The sequence below is a fragment of the Hippocampus bargibanti genome, linkage group LG03, assembly GCF_051943395.1.
Source record: "Hippocampus bargibanti isolate YZ-2025 linkage group LG03, ASM5194339v1, whole genome shotgun sequence".
NCBI classification, from domain to species: domain Eukaryota; kingdom Metazoa; phylum Chordata; class Actinopteri; order Syngnathiformes; family Syngnathidae; genus Hippocampus; species Hippocampus bargibanti.
In genome coordinates, this window is record NC_142736.1 from 25,309,844 (window position 1) to 25,328,229 (window position 18,386).

General features: G+C 40.3%; 1 protein-coding gene across 1 annotated transcript in view; it reads left to right on the plus strand.

Moving 5' to 3' along the window:
* Positions 1-18,386, plus strand: part of ush2a (Usher syndrome 2A (autosomal recessive, mild)) — a 186,114-nt gene that overhangs the window by 9,324 nt on the left and 158,404 nt on the right. The window contains 7 exon segments of the mRNA XM_088992788.1: positions 2,454-2,589; positions 6,637-6,700; positions 7,393-7,494; positions 7,619-7,808; positions 7,949-8,157; positions 9,109-9,330; positions 10,831-10,924. Of these exon segments, the coding sequence (XP_088848914.1) occupies positions 2,454-2,589; positions 6,637-6,700; positions 7,393-7,494; positions 7,619-7,808; positions 7,949-8,157; positions 9,109-9,330; positions 10,831-10,924 (1,017 nt within the window).

The window sequence follows — 18,386 nt, forward strand, 5'->3', positions numbered from 1 at the left end:
TCCTCCCCGTCCCCTCTTCTATCTCACTCGCTTGCTCCTTATTGACAGCTTCCCTGGCTGTCTTCGTATTTGTCTTATCGGTGAGCGGCTTGTCACTCATTCAGTCACTGTATAGTACATCCTTGGCGCAGTTGAAGGTAGAATGAAAAATGTTTGGGGCGGGATGGTGAGAAGGGGAGTTTTGATGTTTGACACGGAGGAAAACAACATGCAGTTGTATGAAAAGAAAACAAACGTGTCATATCTCAAGGGGCACAATTAACTAGAACCGTGTCTGTTGGTTACACAGCAAACCTGGCCCGTTTTGTATGTAGTGTTCTCCTTCGCCTCTTAGAGCTGAAGCTCACCGCTATCGAGTGAGCTTAGAGGAAACACCGTGGTTCTCTCTTTGTGCTGAGCCACAGCTTGGCACAAGTATGAAAATGGTGAAGAGCTTGAGTCAAAATGCTACTGATCACTAAAAGCTTTCCACTTGTGGTTTTGCTTTTACTTCTTTTAGAGAGGCTCAGGTGCTTTATCAGGGGATGTTTTTTTTACTTCAGAATAATTTCAGCAGCCTTCGATCAATGCATTCTTTAGGAAACAAATTGACAAAATAATCCAAAAAGATAGCAAAAAAAGTGGTATTTTTCTGTTGAAATATATCTAGAAGCGACAAAAAAATCTTAACATGCACACACACGCATCCACAACCAAGGTCAAAAAGTGTATCAAATTTCCACTGATGATCCTTGACAGCTTCTCACGCTATTAAGACCACCTCTGCTAAATTCAGTTTATTTGACATTATTTGGAAAAGTACACACCTGTCCTAATAGGGCCACGCAGGTGAATGTTTCTCAGAGCAAAAAAACAAGAATAAAGTCAAAAGAAATATTCAGTAGACCTCTGAGACAAGATTGTCTCGAGGCACAAATCTAGGGAAGGGTAAAGCAACATTTATGCCGCTTTTGAGTTTCAAATAAATACAGTTCTCGCCTTCATCCATGAATTGAATAGTACCCGTTTGGCATAAGCCCAAAGTGTGAGTGGTTATCACCACTTAAAAAAGTAAAGTAAAAAGAAAAAAATACAATTTCTGACGTTCTTACAGAGTTCTATAATTATTAGGGGAGAAAGATAAAGGATGGCAATGCAGCAAAAACAGATGAATTGAGGAAAAAGTGTTTATGAGAACTAACAAAGAGGACTTGGCTGTATTTCAGAAGGCCGTGTGGCGGCTAAGGAGGATGAAGCGCTTCACGATTCATTTACATCAGCTCTGACAACCGCCTCACATCTCCCCAAGAGCCACACTGCTCAGGCTTAAAGATTCTTAAAGTGGGCCCTTATTCTGGTTCCCTCTCTGACTTTCCTTCTCTTCTCCTCCCTCCGCCCCTTTCTTCTTTCACTCCCATTCTCTCCTGAGCTCTCATGTGCTTGCCAGTCTTCAATCAGCCATCATGAAAGTGTCTGTCTGTGCGTCTTAACCATCCTCTGAGAGGCAGACACTTGTCTGGGACTGCCTTCATCCCCTAAAGGCGTTTTTTTTTTTTTTTTTTACTTGGACTTATTTCCTCCTCACACCTTTTCAACTTCCTTAAAGAGCTCTGCGTCTCTTTTTATGTGTGACAGTTCAGGAAAGGGTAGGCACTGATTGCTGAAGTTGTGGACAGTGACAGAGAACACTTTATTCAAATCCTTTCAGACTTTTCAGAGTAAAACAAGTATAACTCATCATCACGTGATGCAATGGACAAAGCGAGGAAGTCCAGATCAAATAAAAAATGGAAAAAGAAGTAGAAGGAGGAAGAGGCGGAGCGATGGAATGGAGTTCCCAAAATCACTATCCACAGTGTTTCACAAAAAAAAAAAAGATTTGGTGAATGGGCAAAGGGAAAGTGGACACATTAAAGTTTCTCTTATGGAGGTGTCTTTTTTTCTCAAACCCCCCCACCCCCCTCGTGATTTTGATGTGAAGGGGAGCTGCCGCTGCTTTGACAATGTTGTCGGTTGCGCCGTTTTCCATATTCATGCTGCAGATTGAGATAGAAAAGCGGCAAGAGCGCTGAGATTTTTGGTCAAACAGAAAGCTCATTTGCGCTGCAGCAGTTTAGCCCCAGGCTTTCCACGAAACTGGGAAAATGAGTTGGAAGATTAGCCGTATGTATAATTCACATGCGCAATACATACACACATGGGCTCACACAAAGATATGCAAAAATGTGTGTACGATTTTAAAGATTGATGCAGCTGTCTTTTTTTTACCGTAATGTTACTGTTTAAAATCAAAACGTAGTTAGAGATTTGTTTTAGATTTAAAAATATTTGTAAGCAATACAAATGGCTACAAGAAAAAAACGATCAGAAGCTTCACACAACCCTGGTTTTTGGATGCTGTCGCTGCAAAAATCTATGATTCTGAAGACATTCTTGGTGGACAACTTAAATTTGTCACTCTGACGGACTTTCAGGTGCACGACAGACATGTCAGTCTTTTCCTGAATGGTTTGGAGGAGGATGGGACACCTTTTGAGACGCAATCACTTCCCGCCAGATTGTCTGACAGCCATGAGGACAGTACCATGAGGGTGGGACTCAGCTCCAAAGGTAAATATGATGAAAATTAACAGATGATAGTTGCACAACTATTAATAACATTCCCAATTACCGTATTTTCCGGTGTACAAGACACATGCAAAAGCCTTGATTTTCTTGATGACCCTGCGCCTTAAACCCAGGTGTGCCTTATATGTGAAGTAATATTGAGTCACAAAGTAGTAGTCCATAACCCCAGCCTCCACTGTTGTGCCTTCTAATGTGGTGTTCTTTATAATTGGTTAACTTTGATATATTTATATATTATATTTGGATTTTTTTTCATTCATTGGTGTGCCTTATAGTCCGGTCTTATTGATGAAAAAAAGTTTGAAAATACACCAATCATGGGGGTGCGCCTTATACACCGGAAAATACTGTAAATTACCAAACCAAATAAAAGTTCAACCATTTTGTTCGTCATTCTATGTCATTCTGTTCCCAGCTTCTCAAAAGATATACAAAGAAACATACTGTATGTATTGTAATTGTAATTAAAAAAATACAAATCATGGGGGAGGGAAGTAAGTGAGGGGCAGAAATAATTCACCTGACCTGTCTCTAACAAAGAAGCGGATCAGTCAGAACCTGACAAATATGCCAAACATGCATTTCGTATGTGTTTCGTATGTATTAATATGATGTCAATGATGATGCTACTTTTTGTCTGCCCCTTCCCTTTGAGCCCCACTTTTGTGATAGATTGGTTGCACGGAAGATCTGTCTGAGTCAATAGGAGAGACATTGCGAGAAAAATGATATCCGTTCATCTCCAGTGTGATAAACGAGTGTTTTTCTTCTCGTTTATCAGCCATTGATCCCTGGTTCACTGCAGGTAGCATCTGAAAAGTTGAAGATCACATCAGAGGTTGTGATCAATAGAAGTGATTGGTTCTGAGTGCGTGCGTGTGTGTGTGCGCGCGTGTGTGTGCGCGCGTCTGTGTGTGCGCTTCTTTGTGTGCGTGGTTGATGGTCAAACCCTGGCAGCTGTGTCTGGAATTCTCATCAAAGTATAGATTGTGTGAATGCTGATCAGATGTATTGATTAACAACAACGGTGTCTGTTGTTGTTGGAAGAATTCTATGTCTGATGAGGAAGAAGATTCATGAGTTTAACCGATCACATGTAAAACGTCTCTTTTTGTACAAGGCCTGCAAAAAAATCCTCTTCAGTTAATTTCAATTTGGCAAAACAGATTTTAGAGTCAACATATTTAAAGGACAACCGATGTCTCAGGACAAGTTGTGTCCATAATTTGTAAAATACAGTAAAGTCTCGTTATATCGATAGTCCCGGTTATATCGATACTATTTCTTTGCACGCACGGAGAAAATTACATGCAAACAGGGTCGGATATATCGATAATCCCGGTTATATCGATATTTTTCGGACTCCCTTGAATATCGATATAACGAGACTTTACTGTAGCTACCAAGATTCCACCGCATATAGTTATATACGTTTTAAGACTCGCGCTGAATATTCCGGAAGTCTTGTTTTTGAGTTGGTGACGAATCCTCACCCTACGTCACTGAAGGAACGCCCCTCAGCGAGAAAGGACATACCTTATCACCTCAATACATTTTGCAATACTTTGTTTGGTCTGAAAACTTCGTGTTGATCCGTGTTGAAATTAGAAGGAAAACACATAAATAATGTGATGGCGAATCCTTGTGTGTTGCATCAAGACTTCTACAGTGTATTTGACATTCGCTGACAAAACGTCCCAGGAGACGATTTCCACGGAGCTTTGTCGCAATCCTCTGCCTTTTTTTGGGTACTATGAGTACTAAAGAGTTTGTCAGTACATTTCTCTCCAGATGCATCAAAATGACCAGAATAAATTCTTTAATCGATTGCAAATATGTATGCTTTCCACTTCAGAACTATTTGAATCATATTCATAACTGATGAGTAACATAACTGATGAGTAACAAGAAAGCATCTTCTCCCAATCTGAAACCATTGTTTTAATTCTCGAGCAAGGCAAGACGTCTTGCCGTGGCACCACGAACATGGGGGCGGGACCTTCTGAAACCGGCCACTTCCGGTTTCAAATTGAAGTACTTTTTAGACACTTTAAGTCATTTTTATTGGTGTTTTACATTTGACTAAAATATCATACTGCATGTTTTGGGTTTTTTCGATGCTACAAAACGTCTTTCTGATGTAAGTTGGGAAACAAAAAAGTGACGTTGGTTGTCCTTTAACATATAAGATATTACAGTAAAGTCTCGTTATATCGATATTGATATATCGAAAGTCCCGGTTATATCGATACTATTTCTATGCACGCACGGAGAAAATTACATGCAAACAGGGTCGGATATATCGATAGTCCCGGTTATATCGATATTTTTTCGGACTCCCTTGAATATCGATATAACGAGACTTTACTGTAATTAAATAGAATATACACATTACAATCCCGATTCTTTCTTTTTTCATCCCAATTTGGTTTTGTTGGTATGTGGCTCTTAATTCGATATGTTTGTGATGCATCAGGAGTAATCAGACCTATGTTTTTTCAGTGCGGGCAATGGAAATAGTGCTTGAGAGACGACTGACATTGTCTTTGAATCTGTAAAGTTCTCATGTCAACATTAGCATTTAATTTAATCTTGAACGATAAAGCGGACATTTGTGGTAGAGAATGGAGTAGAAGTTTAGGCACTTGTTGACTTATCACATGATGTCATTGTTAGTAGGTGTCTCCATTTATACTTGTAATCAAGTTTGGTATAAAGAACCACATATGAATCTGAAAAGGGAAAGAGTACAATATGATGCAATCCTCAAAACAAAATACTAACAAATCACAAAAAAGACAAAAAAAACATGCATCGCTACTGGTATCTACTTTCAACAGTTCCAAACAAGATGGGAAAAAAAGCCACTTAGCAATGCAGCGGAGGACTAAAACACGGAGCCTGGAAGACAGAGACCTACACACACAAGGGAAAATTAAGGCTTATACCTTGCATCATCCCAGTAACAATAGGCAGAGTGCTTTACAGAGGAAGCCCTAATCCCATTTCCACACGCAAGAAATCCTCAGCCAAAGCCTCAGGCTGCACCACCACACACTGTTCGAACACACTTCGATCACATAACACTCTCGCGTGCTCATTCAGTTTTCTGCACACACATTCACACACCCACCTCGGCGCGCACACTCGCAGTTGGACAATGTGCTCGAGCCAAAACGCGGCAAAGCCTCCCTCGAACGCAAATACGCACACGGGGAAGCGTGCACACCCGCATAGACTCGAGTTTGGAGTTTGTTGGAATACACACAAACGTGGAAACTCAAAGCAAGATATGGCATGGGTTCTTTCAACGCTTAGCGACGATATCCTTTTTCGAACAGTTGTTGTCAACTTTGTTGCTCCCTTTGGACCAACATCATTGCCCGTTTGTGTTTTAGTCTTTCATGTTCAAGCCAGCATTGTCACATTTGGAGCCTTGCATGTTGAGATGTGTTCAGTTCTGGATTTGATGGCGCCTCTTTTGTGGAGTCCTCACACACCCTTTCTTGCCTGCATCAGTCAGCAGCACGCCTCATCACAGTTTTACAAACCCGAGTAATTCCTACCAGTTTATCCTGTGAAAAAGCTCATTTTAAGCGTTCAGAGCTGCTTGTGTGAAGTTTTCTGGAGCCTGTAGTAGTCAGTTATTTGTGAGGTTCAGAGCCCAAAAACAAAGGTCTGAATACAGTTCTTAAAGGTTCCTTGACTTCAAACACATGATCGCAACACAACTATGTCCAGTCCACTATTTTCACATGCTATACTTCTCCACATTGAATGAGTTTCCGGCAATGGCAAGTGCTTTAAAATCCTTCCTGATCTTCAGTGGCACCGAATACAGACTGGTGACTGATCTTTGTCAGCCTCGGATCATCAACCAAGCTTATATGAGCAGCTGTATGGGCACTTTCACTTAGCTGTTATCAAGAAACCGATAAGATAATCTACTAAACACTGTGAAATCCTCTCACTCTGTGTCTTGAGTACAAACCCATTAACACCGAACCGGTGTTCTTTTCATCTCTCCAGGGTCCAATCAGTTCATCGGGCGGATGCAGGACTTTAGATTTTATCCTGCCACTTTGACCAACAGGTGAGATGAATGCACACGTGTCAATGAACGGTTTTGTGAATGACTCAAAGGCGGCAGGCAGCCCGATGCTAGGAAAGGAAAGATATGGATTAGTTTTGAATGAAGAATAGGAAAGAAATTAGGTCTAATCCTTGTCAAAATCCATACTGCTTCCAGATTGGATTTTGCTTTGAAATTCAATACAAGTCAATTAGTGTCTCTTCCAGGCAGTCGAGACATAAATGTAAACGTGACAAAATATGCCCCTTTTGTGCTTTTTGTTTTGTCACAAAAAAAAGTCATGTCAAGAGCTTCCGGATTTAATTTTGAAAATAAAGACCGCAAATGCTGGTTGTCCTGAAATGAAAATGTGTTGTACTAAACATTTTATTACTCTGTGGGCAGAAAATAAGTGTCACTTCCTCACTTTAATCAGAATCATCTTTATTGCCGGTACAACACGCTGCACTAGTAGCATCATTAAGAAAGACGCAAAGACGCACTATATAGTCATATTTGGGTTACTGTAAAGAGTTGATAGCTTGTGAAGAAGCTGTTTAAATATCACCTGGATTTAGTGCGCATGGATCGGGAGTGCCTGAGGGGAGTAGCTGGAAAGGGTTGTGGGCAGGTTGCGGAGGGTCATGCAATTATTCTAGTTTATTGTTTATATGGTAGTGTATGTTAAGATCTAAATTTTTTTAATTCAACAGGGAAATAGTGGAGATTTTGTCAGGTGTCCTGCCACAGATCCATTCTCAATCTGAGTGTCGCTGCCCTTCCACTCATCCCAGAGTTCACCCCTTAGTGGAAAGGTACACTACAAAATTGCTTCATCATGACATTTTCATCAATGAATCCATCTTAGATTGTTATAGTTATCTTGAGGGGTGATAAATTAGCTTCTGAAATGTTTTTTCTGACGTAATTGTGTCTTAGATATTGTATCCCCAATGCTGTTGAGGACACCACCAACGACCGAGTCTCAAGGCTTAACCTCAATGCACATTCACTCACGTACGTCAATGATCAGGACATGGGCACCGTGTGGCGTTCAAAACTCATGACCACACAGGAACTGGACGAAGGATTTACTCTGACCGTGGATCTGGTAAATGGACAGTATCAGGTAATTCAATATCAGCAATATTGTGTTCCCCTTTGAATATTATTTCTCTACTAGAATGGGTTTTAAACTGATGTTTCTTCTTAATTTGGAATACATTTTTTGCAGTAACATGTTTCTTTTATCCCACCTCTCCGGTTAAGGTATTCTACGTCTTACTTCAGTTTGGTGGACCATTGCCTGAGTCCCTTTTAATCCAAAGGCGAAGACTCCCTGATCAACAGAAGAACACCAATTTAGAGCAGCCCTGGTTGGACTGGCAATATGTGGCTAAAGACTGCAGCACATTTAAGATGCCGAACAATGGGCCACTGCTATCGCCTGATTCGGTCAACTGCCTCCAGCTGCCCAGGTAAAGTCGGCCCTTATACGTGCGCTTGAATACTCGGGACCGAAATCGCAAAGACTGAACTGCAGCCGCAGATGGGCCCTTTTAATTGCTCTTCACTTGCATCCGCATTTACATCGTCTTAACATCGTGTTCATCAAAGATAATGAGTAAATGACATACTTGCGTAAACGTGCGCACAGCTGACTGCAGTTGGCAACCATTTTCACCTCTGATCGCACACATGGCAAAGGACTGTTTAAATTCAGGCTTTGCACCAAGGTATTTTTTTCTAGGCCCTCCTTTGATACCAGATACACTGTCCAACACACTTGCGCACACGCTGTGTTTCACAGGCTACGTTTTGGCATATCTGCTGCTATCAAGGCCCGAGTTGGCACAAGATAGAATGGCTGGGGTTACCTACCTGCGTGAGATCAGAGATGATGTCGTCATTGCTCATTTTTTGCTTGACTGACAGATGATATCACATACTACAGTGCCTGGCACACTCGCATGCGAGAGTTAATTTGGCAAGAGAGCCGTTGTACCTCGCATTGGCAACATCATAAAACACTTTCTGACCTTCGCGCCTGATAATCATATCAATAAGGGAAAGCTTTGCTTGATCCCGGAAGATTTGCATTTATCATATGGTGAGATGTATTGAATCCTGTTGGAGATTTTGTGCCCCGTGAGTTCAGGTGAGTGTTTGTAAAGATGAATGCGGCCATGTTGTTTGAAGTGTTTTCTGATTATCATGACGTAAAGTGCTCCAGGGGATCCTTGTTGAATCTTGTCTTATATGAATATAAGTATATCTTGTTTTATAGATAGTACATGAAGAATTCACCTACAGCAGAAGAAAGTATCTAAATAATATGAGGAAAAGTATTTGTATTTGTAGTTCACAGCATTTGGTGGTTATGGCAGTTTCTGCCTTTTATTTTCTTTTTCTTTTTGAATATATTCCAGTGAGCATCACTACTCCGGCGGTAACATCACAATCAGCCTGCTGAGCCCAGAGCCAAACATGAGGCCAGGCTATAATGATTTCTACAACACCCCCATCATCCAGAAGATGGTACGTGCCACTCAGGTGCGGATCCATCTTAGAGGACAGTACCACACCAGAGCAGCTGGTGTGGACCAACGACATAGACACTATGCCATCAAGGAAATCACAATCAGCGGCAGGTGAGTTACAAGGATGGAACTTACATATTTGTAGGTGACACTGACTGAGCCTTGCCACAAATACATAAAGAAATTCAAGGATCACTCACCTGAGTTTTACAGTGAATAGCGGAAGCCGGCGACGACAGCTAAACCAAATGTGTGCAATTCACTAATGTGACATGATGTTCCATGGAATTGCAATGTTGAGGTATTATGCGGTTTTGAGAGTTTGATGTGAATGTGTTGAAATGAAAATGAATTGTCTCAGTCATCCTGACTGCTGGATCTTTTCCACTGTCATCCATGAAGTACTTCAATAAACTTTATATTGTAATATTTTTCAACATCTTTATGAAGACATTTGCGGATTAGAAAGGAAGATCCATCCGATGTTCAGTTTAATGGGAGTTTTGAGAGGAATTAAAAATATATTTTTCTATTAGACTGACAGCATCCCTTTTTACGACCGGTAATAAGACTATTATACAGTCGGCAATCATTTCTTACTGTCCTTCCATTCCCACTTAGCTATTTTAATTAGTCGCTTGTTACCTTTGAATAAGTAGAATGTCATCCTTGAATCCTTTCCATTCCCTCCCATTCTATTTTCACGTTGCATATAAATGGTCATGACATGAGAGAATGCAGATTTTAAAAAGAGTCAATTCAACAACAAAAAATGTAAATGTGAGACATACACAGAGAAAAAGTACGGGTGTGCTGCATGGTAGCTATTGTGAAAGCAGTACATGCACTTTGTGTGGCTTATATGTATCAATATTCAGATTTTTTGGACATAATAATTTAAATGTTCTTTAAAATGCTTTGTTACACCCACAGCCACTTTTGTGGCTTCCATTCTACGCCTTTCATAATGCAATGGGCCATATAGATAAATAAAGGTATAAAATAGGCCAATTATTGAAAGTGCCTTACATTGCATTAAATGCAGTAATTTAAATTTAAAAGAGAGAAACATTTTAAATGCTGTACATCTAGGGGCGAGTCAGTTGGCTACAACAAAAACAATGCTACCTTCTACAAACGCTTGTTAAAAAAGAATGGAAAGTGCTCATCTGCATCACGTTTCATTAATCTGGTCACTGGAGAACAAAAAAATGGCACAGAGGGAGCAGGAGGTGAAAGGATACACAGAAGAACAAATGAAAGAAAGAAAATCATGCGAGTGTCTGAATGAATAATTAAACGGATGTCTCGCTACGTGGCTGTGTGTGAAAGAGAGAGAGAGTGAGTGAGGGCCATGGTTGTCTGCTGCATGTTATGTTGCTCTGATCATTTTCTGCATGACATTTATAAATGTTGAATGGGAGCTTGCTAATGGCCCTTCTATCATTTCTCCAACATACTGGTCAAAGCATAAATTTTGAAGCAAGAAAATCTTTTCATCCATTTTCTTGGTTGCAGCTGTAAGAATATTTTTGTTTACGCAATGTTTTTGACGAGAATACCCGCACACGACCTGTCTTACATTTCTTGCACTTTCTGCTATGCACATAGATGTGAGTGTCACGGCCACGCTGATCACTGTGATACCAGCGTCTCCCCCTACCGCTGCCTGTGTCTGCCTGAAAGCCACACTGAGGGACATAATGTGAGTAGCAAATATTTTAACAGACAGACTCATTCAACTGAGTAATATCAATGTCCAGGTGTCTTCTTTTGGTGCGAAGTGACATTTTCAATCCCCACTATGAGTTTGTTCGAGTTGTTGCGGGAGTTGCAGATAAAGCGCTGGTCAGACCTCTGGCAATGTTTTTACCCTTCCACGAGTGGGCAGCATTTGCCTTTTGTCCATGTTTGCCGCTTTGTTTCAGCTTCAGCTGTTGTTAAAGTGCTGTATAAATCAGTATGTATTGTATTGTTTTGTACAGCAGCCCCGATTTCAAACTCAGTTAACTCCAGACCCATAACTTTTTATCTGATGAAAGAACTCTTTTCTGATGAAAGAAGAGAATCTAAAGCTTCTAACGCTGTATTGAATGTTCATGTAGTCCGAAAACTCAATATTTTGTGGGTCCTGCAATTTGAGTGAACATGACAAAAACCCTTGCACTGGAGTGGGCGCACTTTTGCACATCGTCTGGTAATGGTTGAGTTAATGTCTTGGAGTCTGGTATTGTTCCTCATCTTTGTTCATCTTGATGTTGTTGGTGTTCTTAAAACGGATCCCCTTGATGACACCCCAAAACTTGGGAAAGAGAAGGGAAAAAAATCACACAGAAGCTCGCTCACTGAGGGTAGACGGAAGCCCGATGTGCTGATTTTCTCTTTCCCATTTTTTTTCTTGTCTGAGAACTTTTGAATGGTCAATATATTGTGTGTAAGCTCGAATGTGAAGTTGCTTTAAGTGGTTTACCCAAAACATTCATCTCGTCTTGCCAAGTGAACAAAGCAAACACCGCAGGATCTCCTCATTGACTCGCTCGCTAATCATCTGGCCCTGATGCCAATAACTCACAATGCTTGTCACATTGAAGAGTGCCGTCAACTTGACTTTGGACTTCAGCTCCCTTGCTATCTTCAGCTTTGGCAACATTTGACACTGCCACTGCAGGCCTTGGCATTTGTTCCCTGGGTCGCACTCCAAGATCCATGAATCACCACCTGTGATGACTTTCTGGCAAGTCTGTTCTCTTTGGTGACACCATCAGTAAATCTGCTCACTTGAGCTGAACTTGATTCTCTCATGGCAAAACTTTTAGTTGGGCTTTGAAGAGATATTTAGTGACATGAGACTTGTTTCGTTTCTTTCTAACACACCTCTAAGTTGGTCATCAGTGAAAAGTTCTGGTCACATGCACCTCTTTGCTTGCCTGAATTATTCACAAATTAATGTATCATTGATACACATGTGCATTGGTGTGTTTGAGTCAGCTAGCGTAGAGCTCTCGACAAGCATTGCTTCTGTTGCTAGCCGAAAGTCAAGCTTTCCGACTTGATTTGAAATGTTACCATATGTGACGAACAGACAAAAATGCAATTTGTCACATAAGGCGCACACTTAATGAGACATTGTCAATTACATTTCTGACAAATACGCATTAAAATCTGTTCCTCTTTTACGCCCTTGTTATCTCTTTTACACCCGCGCTCCCCCTGTCTCAACCATCCTTTGTCGGCTCCTGTCTCATGCCGTCTCTCCTGGGTCGCAGTTGAAATAATGTCTTAAATCGACTAGAACAATGACATTCCCTCAGCTTGCATTGCTAATCAGATGTCTTTCTCTCTATTTGTCTTTTGCTCCATTTCACCGCACTTTTTCCTTGGCACCGCTCTAGTCAAATTTGGCCCGTGTCGCAAGCATTTTATTTATTTTAATCCATCTTTCTGCTGCCCCAATGGTGCAGAGCTATTCCATCGAAATTGTTGCAGTTCAAATAAAGAAACCTCCTTCAGTTACCATGAGCATCAATTATTTTCCCCCTCATAGTAATTAAAAAATATATTATTGTATGTATTTCATTTATTTATAAATATTTTTCTTTGATGACAAAATGCACATTTCCCCATTGTGAGACGATTAAAGGCTTTATGATTCTGACGCAAGATGACTTTTTTTTTCAATAAGGCCCAAAATATTCCATATTGAATAATCATGAATGAATGATGAATCTTTAAGGTTGTTTTAATTTTCACCTTAAATACGATAACTCAGATTTGCTTTGTTGTGCGGATGCCTGGCATATTTCTGTCACTGGAGGGTATGGTAAAAGACAGCATGCAAACATGCATGCGTGCCTGCATGCGTTTGTATGTCCCTTTGCATGTTTCTCCCAAAGCCTTTACACCTCATCGCTCACAGTGAATATTCAAGACCTTTCTTCTACCTCGGTAATAAAAGGCTGTGGGGAATATTACCGTTTAATATTGCATGTGTTCTGTTGACTTGAATCGGCCTCGCACCGTGACGGATGTTCAACTAATCTGCAGAATTTCCACAGTGACATTAAAGTGACAGAAATGCTCAGACATGTGTCAAGATGATCAACGGGGGCCTCGGAAGACACACTCTTATAACTCGCAGAAGCTCAAACACACTCAAACATGCAGCCCTCACCCCAACCCCTTTCTTTTCTTACTGTGTCTTTTGATGCTGTTTTATGTGCACTCCGAGTCACACTTAATCTGTCATTCCGTCCCTCCACATCTGATAGATTCAGTCAAATTGAAAACTATATCATGTATTTCATATCACACCATACCATTCCATACCATACTATGCTGCAGGCCTGATTTTCCAAGATCCCAAACAGTGAGTCTTTTAATTGCATTTTCCCTCTCTCAAATATTTTTGTGGGCAATACTGTATAGGGGACAGGTCTATATATTTTGGGGATGTGGCAAATTTTAAATGCAACTTTGCATCTTATCTAGTTCTGATTTATTTGTTTTTGTCTTTGATGTCATGATGAAAAATTTAAAGTGCACTCTTTAGGCAAAATTATATTTGAAGTTATATCTGTGTCACAGCAAAATAATCTAATTTGGGGGAAGCCACGAACCACATAAAAGCGATGCTTTGTTTTGATTTTACTCTTCCTCAGTGCTATGTAAAATTGTGTTTAAAGTGGACCAGGAGGCATTGAAAAGTTGCCACTGGACAGAACTCCCAAAACACAATTGTTACGAAACACAGTTGAAAGCAATTTTGACTAGCGAGAAAGTGAACAATCAATACATACATAGATTATGTTTTTTTGCAGAAAAAAACACTTAATTGAATATCCCTCAAATGTTCTGAACCCGTGACAATGAATTTGAGGATCGGACTAATGAACAGCAACTGCGCTCATTGCTTCAAGACACAGTTAACAATTTAATTTCACAGAGTTGACAGACTTTTTAATGATCAATTAATTGAGTAATATGTTCTTGTCCCTAACTTTTCTCCCTGGTGATTACAAAAAAGTAGCTAAATGTATCCAGAAAAACAGTCTGAATAAAGTAATATGGCTGTTGTAATATCATTCAAAGTGGCACTTTTCTGTCCGCATTTGCATCTGTGGCTGATGGATATTGATAGGCTGTGACGTTAAGAAGGACTGCCCAGCATCTCTCCTGCAAACATCTGCTTCAACAGCAGATTTGCACCTAGGCAGGGGTTAACCGGGTTAACTTTAGATACACACAACACGAGCGTATGTGTGCACACAAACATGAACATTCACACACACACACTTTCAGGGCACGACCTTTCCAGTGGGAGCGTGAAATTGGTCATGGCTTTTAGGATAAAATGAGTTGCCCCAGCAGATTATCGCAGACCAATCCTGCGCAGGCACACCCGCAAACACACGCACACACATAGTCACTTGTGACAGGCCATCTGAATGTCCACACATCCATTAGAGAAGGCTTCTCACTCAGCAGGTTTTTACAGAACATTCACCGGGAAAATGTGGTTTACAGTATAGTTTGCTTCCCTACATTTTAGCTTAACTATGATCGTGTATCTGCAAGAAGTGATCTCTTCAAATAAGTTGAGATCCAACTTAAAAAATATATTATTCTTATTATTAATAATAATTCTATAATTTATATTACCCAGCATAAGTACAGCAGTGAAATCTTGATGATGATGATGATGATGATGATCATGATACAATACATATTGATTTATATAGCGCTTTAACAACAAATGGTGATGATGACCAAAGTTTCTTGTGGTGGTCAATTTGTGGTATATACTGCAAATTTCCCCATGATGGGACTATCAAAGGGTTTCTGATTCCCATATTCACTACCATTGTCTTATTTCGGCCATGTGACAATTTTTGATTTGCAATCATAGTCATGGTGGTAACAGCCTTGCTTCAGGTTATAGGCATCACACTTAATGTTGAGATATGAAGTAAGAAAATTAATACCACATAGATCAAGACCTATCGGACTTAGTCACCTAGACTGTTTTCAGAAAACGGAGAACCATTAAAATCTCCATTTGAAAAGGTTTCATTTGATGAAGAGGATGAATATGTGCACTCTTAACTCCCAAACACCAATCCCTCGACTAATTAGCAGGCTACGAGAGAGGGAGGGTAATGCAACATTGAATAAAAAGAAAGGGGAGAGAAATCCTCCCCCTTTTCATTTGCTATGGTAATATTTCCTGCTCACATACTCTAAGTAGCTATGAGAACAAGTTGTTGGGGAATGCCAGATATGTGGGGAAAGTGTGCATTAAGGAGACAGATGGGAAAATGAGCAAAAGAGACTTGGGAAACAAGGGTGGGATGATGGGTGTATTCAGTTTGAGGAGAGGAGAGGGGCATGATCAGGGAAGGATGGATATGGGAGAAACTTACTTACACTTACTCCATCTTGCTCTTGAGCTCCTTCCCAGTGGATGACTCCAAGAAAATAAACCTACAAGCGCAGTCTGTTCATCGTGCTGAGAAGAATGTAATTGGATTCACTTTGATGCCATTTTAGGCCATTGAAATGTAACAAGATGGGCAAGTTGAATATAAATTGCTCAGTGGCATACAGAGTTGTACCTGAGTGCACACACAAGAGCACACATCCAGGACTTCCTAGCATTGCCTCTGAAGTGCCTCCACATAGGAACAGAGCTTTATAATCTAGAGAAAGATGTTGACACATTTTCTAACTGATGCATTGTTCTTAATATTCCTTAAACGTGTGCTGCAATACATTTATATTAATAATAAGAATAATACATTTAATTTACAAGCAAAAACTATGTGTGCCATCTATGTTAGAAAAAAAACCCACATTTTTTTACAATATTTTTTGCTTAACTTATAAAGTTGATCTCCAGTTTTGTAACTGCTGGTTCCATTGTACATGTATTTGCTAATTTGACTGTTTGCTTCAAACCCTTTGCTGTTGGCTGAGCACATTGCTATTTTTATCAAACCATGCATTGTGTGTATGAACATACGTTTTCCATATTTTAAAATTACTTTTTTTTATTCATTTGGTTTGGAAGTGCCTGGTGCTATGTGGCACTGATGAAAAATGGTGGCCCGACCAGCACCCTATTCTCATATATCAGCATTTTTTATTGTTATTATTTATTTATTATTACTTTTTTTTTACCATGACTGAATACTTCTTGTATTTTGTGTCCAGTAATACCTCTACGTCTGTGTAAGCTCTCAGTCGTACAGGAGTGGTCCATCGATGAGAAGGTTTCTTCAGCCGTCATCTGTACAAAAGTGAAGGTTTCGGACGTTTCGCCTCCTATCCAAGAGGCTTCGTCAGCGAACTAAAGTCTGACTGGTCGTATCGGCCCCATTTATATATCCCTAATGTCCAGACCTGGTGGCGCCGGACACAGCTATGATAGGTCCCTACTCTCAGGTTGGGGGGGCGCGGGACCCCCCCCTTGTGGCCCCACTGATTGTTCCTACATTCCTGACTAACGATTGGCCTATTACACCCACTCCCCCCGGTATCACCTCATCAGCATAACGACCCTCATCAGCATTGCGAAAGTTGCCTAACCTGTTTTGCCTGAGCAGGCTATTGTATGAACGATCCAAATTGAACCTCACACCACCAGACCGGTTTAATGAAGGATTTTGTTGTTTTATAAGAATCGCCTCTTTCACCCCCCTTTCAAACCATCTATGTTCTTTCGCTAAGATTTTAACCTCATTGTCGTCAAATGAGTGGTTGCTAGCTTTTAGGTGCAAATGTACTGCCGATTGAGGCCCACTAGTATTATCCCTGCGATGTTGATAAAGTCTTTTTTTGAGAATTTGTTGAGTCTCCCCAATGTACTGCTCTTTACAATTTTCATTCTTACAATGTATGGAATAAACTACATTACTTTGTTTTTCATTTGGTAGCCTATCTTTTGGATGCACTAATTTTTGCCTTAACGTGTTTATCGGTTTGAAATAAGTAGGAATTTTATGTTGCCAAAGGACTCTTTGTAATTTTTCAGAAACTCCTGCAATGTACGGTACTGCTACTCCTCTCCTTTTAGAATCTTGAGAATTATTGGTTTTGTTCGCTATTCTTTCTTTCTGACATTTGTTGAATGACCACTGAGGGTACCCACAGTTAGTGAGTGCTCTCCTGATATGTTTTGACTCCTTTTCTCTACCTTCAGTGCTAGTTGGTATTAGTTTAGCCCTATGCTGGAGGGTTCTGATAACTCCTAGTTTATGTTGTAAAGGGTGGTTAGAGTCAAAAAGTAAGTATTGGTCAGTGTGCGTAGCCTTCCTAAAGACTTCTGTTTTTAGCGCTCTGTCCTCTTTTATAATTACTTTACAATCCAAGAAGGCTAGTTGGTTCTCTTGAATGTCCTCACGAGTAAATTTAATGTTGAAGTCTACAGAGTTGAGATGATCTGTGAAGGATTGAATTTCTTGTTTCTTAATTATGACAAAAGTATCGTCCACATATCTAAACCAGTGTCTAGGTTTTGTCCCTGGGAAGGATGTGAGGGCCTGTTTCTCCATCTCTTCCATGTAAAGATTAGCCACTATGGGTGAAACTGGTGAGCCCATAGCACAACCATGGATTTGTTTATAAAATGTTTCCCGAAATTGAAAATACGTAGTATTAAGGCAGATTTCTAATAATTGGCAGATGTGATCCGGTTTCAGTTTGGTTCTTTCATGCAGAGAAACATCCGCCAGCAGCCTCGTCCTCACCACTGAGACTGCTGCTGGGGTTGGGACAGATGTAAAGAGAGAAGTCACATCGTATGATGCCAAAGTTTCCTCAGGTTCCAATATGAGGTCTTTGATCCTCTCTACAAACCCTGTGGTGTTCTCTACGTGGTATTCTGTGTTACCAACCAACGGAGCTAAAATAGTTTTTAAATATTTGGCTACATTGTGTGTAGAGGAGTCAATGCTACAAACAATGGGTCGGAGGGGGAACCCTTCTTTATGTATTTTTGGCAGGCCATAGATACATGGCGTGGCCTCTCCCGGGTATAATCTAAAATACATCTGTTTGTCTATATGTTTTCCTTTCTCTAGCTTTTGGAGACAGTCAATCATTTCTTTCTTGTATCTATTGGAAGGGTCCCTTTTTAGTTGCTCATACGTGTTAGAATCACTGATTAACCT